A 6,359-nucleotide genomic window follows, 5' to 3' on the forward strand; every position below is an offset into this window, starting at 1 on the left:
AATTGAGAGAATTCCCTAGCGGCTCAGTGGTTAGGACTCAGCACTTTCACTGCCATGGCCCGAGGTTCAATCCGTGGTCAAGAAACTAAGTTCCTGCAAGTCATATGGTACAGCCAAAAAAAGAAAGAATTCACAATTGGTGTTGGGTAAATGTCCCGATATCCCTTATGATAAAGAGGGGTAAATATCCCTATTTCATTTCATTGTATATTGATTAGTTTCTGCCTTTTGTGATCTAAAGTAGGTCCTCTTAGAGAAATAATTTCTGATAAAAATAATAACTTCTAACCGGATAGTTGAGTCGTTCGTTTACTCTCTAGTGTTTGGGGCTTTAAGTAAATCAGAGATTCCTTGATTGTCACAATGCCAACTGCAATTTTGGTAGCAGTTTCTTCTGTTGAAGAAGGAAACACTGCCTTACGATGACTCCCCTGTCCAATTGTACGCAGAACATTCATTTTTGCCCGGTAGGCTTATTCCAATCAGCCTGGTGTCATGGAAATTCTCGTTGCTCTGCGAGTTCAGTGGTGCTATATTGGAGGATCATTGTCAGGAGCCCTAACAGCATTTCCTTCCTGAGGAAGCTGAGCCCCTGCAGCTGAAACAATCAGACTGGAGGGGAAAAGAGGTTGAGGGGGGAGCAGCCTGGCTCAGAAAATGGGATAGGCTACCAGATACACAATGCCAGGAATAGCTTTGCTGTGTTCCCGAAGCGGGTGCTTGTGGATTAGACCTTTGAGCCTTTGGTGCCAGCTGTCATATACAACCAGAAACAGTGTTTCCAGCTTGGGGGGTGGGGGTGGAGGAAGAAACAGTTTTATTATTATTCTTCTTAATGTTTCCTTTGGGGAGGAAAGAAAGAGGAAAGCTTTCACATGTCTTTTTAGCCTTGAGAAGAGGTGAGTTTAAACCTCACCTTAGTGGTCTCACTCTTGGGCTTAAGCACTAGTTTGGCAATTTGGGGGCAAGCAGGGACTGGGCAATTTTTTTTTTTTTCCCCTTTTGGTCCAGGGCCTGATGACTTGTGTGTGTTAAGGATAAATGACCCAGGGGTGATGCACATTTAGCTGAGGGTTGTGAAGCTTCTGTGTGCTCTGCTAGAGTGCTGAAAGCTCTTCTGTTTGTATATAACAGTTCCAGGAGTGGCTGGGAACCTGTTGGCCTATGAATCTAGCTGAGATTGTTTTCAGTGGGGAGGGATCCCTCTGCTCACTCATTCATGTCTTCTCAATTTTGGTTTTGCTCCAGGACTAGTCAAGGATGCGTCCACATCATAGTGGCTCAGACCAAAGACAACAAGTACACCCTGAATCAGACGAGTGCTGTCTTTGGCAGCATCCCGGAAGTGGTACACTATTACTCCAGTGAGAAACTGCCTTTCAAGGGGGCAGAGCACATGACCTTGCTGTACCCTGTGCACAGCAAGCTGCACCAGGGTCCAGCCTCCAAAAGCCCCAGCGGGGCCTCTCACACCTAGGAGGGCATCAGCACCCAACCGGATTCTCAGGGGATAAGGCTGGACTGCACCGTAATATTTGGGAGGAAGCAGGACTCTTCATTTAGAAGTCAAGAAGTCTTTGGCCTTGAATCCATTCCATGACTCTTGGTTACTGACCTGTGCCTTTTCTCCTTACTAAGCAGTTCTATGAGAAACCGTAATTTACCAGTTGCCCCCACTCCCTGAGTAGGGTTGTCTATTTGGGGCGTGACCCTCAGGAAAGGTAAGTCAGGAGTCCAGAAATACTAAGGTTCTCCAAAAATGCACTAGTTATTCCCTGGGATACCTAATCTCCAAATAAACCAACAAACTTGGAATTTATATAAAACAACAAAAAATGATCAAACGGACCCAAAGAGCATGTAATATAAGACCCCTTCTTGGGGAAAAGCATGAACAGTGGAAAATGAGTAACAGTGGACACTTTGGAAAAAACTGCCTTTCTCTTTTGAGGGTCCTCGTTCAACTCCAGAGTCCATAAAAAGTCACGACTTTAGAGTCTGGCCAAAGGATTATTTTGTCGGCCAGCCTTCTAAGCAAAGTTTGTGTTTTCTCAATTTCTGTGGACTTTTTTGACGAATCAGTTATATAAGCATAAATAAGAAGGAAGATGCCCGTGATTTAAGAATCACCAATATTATTAAGCATTGGCAGTATTGCCATAATTCTGAATTATAGAATTAAGTTGCAGAATAAGATACACAACGAAGATTTCATTTCTGAGTTTTAACAAATCTGAAAATTTACAAAGCTCAACAATTGTTATTGAATAATAGAACCTCTGGTCTCTTTTGTTTGATCTTTGTCCATTTTAGTAGTTATTGAAACAACTGAATTTTTCCTTTTTAGCCCTAAAATTAGATATACTTTGCATTTTAGAGTAACTATATATATATATATATATATGGGGTCCCCTTATATATATATAGGATATGATTGTGGGAACTGGGTCTCTAAAACCTGCAGTTTCTCTCATGCTGTACAAAGCAGACTGGTTTGCACTATATTAAAATATTTTAAGAGACTGATGTTTTCTCTAACCTCTACTGCTTAAAGATATTAAAATAATATTCATAGTATCATTATCTTTATGATCTATTATGAACTTATATCACCAATGTACTTACTGTGAAAAAAAAAAAAAAAACTGTGGAAATGGCATACTGTGAGAAGGCTCCAGTGAGTGGCTCTGGAATGAAAACTGAGCAGATGTTTCTGTATTCTGGGGTTTGTAATTTGGTTCTTGAAACTGGTCCAGATACAAATGTGCTGACTGTCATCAATGAAAAGTTAACTTTTGTAACTAATGTTAAATACACAAAAAAATGTTGACCCAGTTAACTTTTAGGGAAACATATCCTTCTGGTTATTAGTTATCATTCTACTATTAGGATTTAGAGATTAGTAAATATTCACATCTTTATTCAGTTAAGAATGTACCCAGAGTTGTATGATCTTTGTTTTTAAAAATTTGAAAAGAACTTTTCCTCACTGGATCTCAATGATTTTATTAGTCAAGAATGTTCTGTTTTTTAAGTACTGATAGAATTTTTTTAATGTACTGGTGTATCAACTTGTCTTTAGTACAAGATTTTTTTTTTTTTTTTTTTTGCATCCATGGTTCCATTCACCAAATATTTATTTTCTTCCATATACAAATAATTCATTCTATTAAGCTTATTTTCAGTTCAGCATTCCAGAAATTAAATCTTGTGTTTTTTTTACTTATTCTACAAAGGAAGTTCAGCAGGTATCCCAATTTTACTAAATGCTGAAAACTTTGTAAAATGTTTCTTTGTGCACTAAATAATTTCTGGCCCATACCCAGCAACTGTGATGAATGTAATAATGAAGTAACATTTTGAAAGCAGACCTGATACATTAAGTATTTATTGAGCTTCTATCATAGGCTCAGTGTTGTGCTTTCTTTATACTGTTTTTCTGTGACAGTCATGCTGTTTTCTTTATATAATTAAAAGTGGAGATGTGGCGTTTATATATAGTCCAGTTCCTTCGCAATTGTACAGGAGGTTATAGTGACAAGAAACAGTAAATTCATAGAAGGGGGGCTAAGCTGCTATTTTCTTCCTGAAGTTGTGACACAAGCTGACAAAAGCCAGGGAATTCACAGCTGGGTGGTGGCACAAAGTACCATATGTTCTAAAAACAATTAGGCCCAGCAGGGTGTCCCTAATGGCTTCCTTGTTAAGCCTCCGGGGCCAGCTGATCTGAAGCCTTGTGACATGTCTCTCTGAGCTCTGAATGCTTGGGCTTTTTTGTCACTTTGTCCTGATACAAGTGTTTTCCTGTGGTCTTCATTCTCTTGAGTTCATTCAGTCTCCTGAAATATCTTCTGATTCTTTCTGGAGAGAACAATGTGTGTTCACAAATCTGTACTCATTCGCCTTGAATTTTAGCATCCATGGACCTTTTTACGACTGTCCTTGCCTCTTTATCACACTTTGTTTCTAAAAAATGCTTTGCTGCCTGTTAAGATGGGTTTATTATCTCGTTTCAGGCCTCTAAGGACAGAGAGTGAAGGGACATTTCTATTTACTTTGCTGCCACAGTTTTTTTTTTTTTAATCAGGATGAATTTCAACCACTGCAGATGGTATATTTAAATAAATAGGAATAAAAGAGAAATGTTGATACATGTACAAAAAGGTAAATACAAATATGCCTACTCTGTTCTGGGGATGGAAGTGTCCTTTGTAGTTATCCAAAGTATTTTCTTAAGAAGTATATATCAAAAGAGCCTTTCTTCTTTGCTGCTTTAAGTCTCCCTGTTTTGCTGAATAGTTACTCGTTTATTGACCTCTGCCACAGGGTGGGGAGTGTGGGCAGATAATTTATAGGGCCAGCCAGATGTTTTTGAGATAGATGGGAATATAGTCCATATTTTTTAATTGGGTCATTTTAACTATGTAATTACTCTTAATGGCCACTGTTAGTAAATCTTAATACTTAATTCAGAAGAACAGCTGAGCATTTGAGACATTCTTCAGTTGCTTTTTAAATGAGAGTAGCTTTTCTAGTCTATTAAAATGTCCTTTTTTAGTCAAAGGTTAATGGCTCATTTTTCCTTCAGTCTAGGGGGTATATATTTCATTTCCCTTCTCTCCGGATCCTTTTAATACAATATTTAGCAGAATTTATTTGATACCTTTCTCACAAATGTCTTTTATTCATTAGTTGTCTCTTTCTTATTTCCCATAACCAGCACTATCTTGGCCTTGTGATCTATTTAGAATCATTCTTTATTGTCTTCTCCAATTTTTGTACCCCGTTTACTTGGAGAAACTTGGCCTGCAGTGAACCTTAATTTTTCCCAGGTTAATTTCTGACCCTATAGGAAGAAAATGGTGGTGTGTTACTGCCATCTAATGGAGAGAAGGAAAACTGCAGTGGGAAAACAAAGCGCATTTAGGGCAGGGTTTTCTGAAGGATTTCTGATAAGAGTCCTTAGCAGGAAAATGATGACACAGCAGTTGCCATCTTGAAATCTGCCCTTTCCACAGGAAAGGTGATTTGCAACCTAATACAGCCATCGTCAGGAGGCCCCTGGACTATGGTTGGATCATGACATTTAGAGTCTGAAATGGTTTCTCAAAAGATCATGGAGACAAGCATCTCATTTTTGTCACATTCTTAACCATTCAGTTACTTTGGGGCCTTAACATTTTAAGTATCAACTAATACATAATGTTAAGTTTTGAAAATATTTGAAGATTGTATGTAATACAGGTGCCTATCTATAGTACTTTAGTAATTTATAGTATATCAGAAGGATTTTATTAAAATTTCTGGATGTATTGCAGTAGCCAACATAAGCTGCATGCCCTCCTGAAGATGGTTTACTCTGAAATGTAACTTTAAATAAACATTATTCTAAGAAAGTCTGTGTTTCTGCTTGAGTCAATTCGTGTTGAGAATCACCTCCCTTCATTAAAAAAAACAAAAAACAACCCTTTTCTGCCATAGCAGGGAGAGTCAGAAGTTTCATTTGCAGTCATCATTGATGAAATGTGTAAACAAACCACAGGTAAACATAACTTGTGGGTGTGGCCTTAATTTTTTTCCCCCAGTTCAGCTTGAGAGCTCTATGTTTTCCTTCCCACATAAAACAGTAACACTTGTTTTTGAAGCTTTCCTCTTTCCTCAGTCTTCTTCCTGAGTAGCAGTTGTTACATTTGTCCTTGCCCCTGACTAGGTATCTGAGCTGTGGCTTTGCTTTTGATCTTTGTTGTCCACATGCATGCGCCCAGCCCCTCTGTGGGGCATGGCGCTATGGTCTGTTGTGAATCTGGTTTTCACCCTCGACCAGGTGATTTCCACACCCAGCCATGGCTGAGAGCTGCCGTTGGAAGCAGCTCTTTAGAAACCCAAAGTCATTTGCGATTCTAGAAGCAGGCTATCAAAGTCTGTCTCCAACGAACATTTATATAAATTGCCACCAGGTGGTATAAGTGCTCATTGTTTTCTCCCATCTGTGTCAACAGAAAAGGGAGTTTGTTGAAATGTTTGCCTCCCTCATGTCACCAGAGCAATGGAGTGCTTGTTTTCAGAAATCAAGTTGAACACATTGTTTCCAACAGCCCAGGCTTTGGTCTGTTCAGCTTGGATTCTGACCCTGTGAAAGGCCAGGATCTAAGTAATGAGAATAAACTCTTGCTGTACACCAGGCGTGCTCCTGAACAAATGCTTTCTGTGCTGTATTATTCCACTTTAATCCTCCACAAGGCAGTGAACCAGGTGGTAGCCTCGTTTTTCAGATAAACACTGGGTCAGTCACGTAGTAAGTGATAGCCCATGGTGCTGCTGCTGCTGCTGAGTCACTTCAGTCGTGTCCGACTCTGTGT

At 39.3% G+C, this 6,359-nt stretch overlaps 1 protein-coding gene across 1 annotated transcript in view; it reads left to right on the plus strand.

Annotated features, from left to right (window-relative positions):
• Positions 1-5,396, plus strand: part of SHE (Src homology 2 domain containing E) — a 21,159-nt gene extending 15,763 nt beyond the window's left edge. Inside the window, exon 7 of the mRNA XM_010838439.1 lies at positions 1,249-5,396. Coding sequence (XP_010836741.1) covers positions 1,249-1,477 — 229 coding nt within the window. The 3' untranslated portion in view covers positions 1,478-5,396. The remainder of the gene's footprint in view (positions 1-1,248) is intronic.
• The last annotated feature ends 963 nt before the right edge of the window (positions 5,397-6,359 follow it).

Source organism: Bison bison, unplaced genomic scaffold, assembly GCF_000754665.1.
Source record: "Bison bison bison isolate TAMUID 2011002044 unplaced genomic scaffold, Bison_UMD1.0 scf7180017864093, whole genome shotgun sequence".
Lineage (NCBI taxonomy): Eukaryota > Metazoa > Chordata > Mammalia > Artiodactyla > Bovidae > Bison > Bison bison.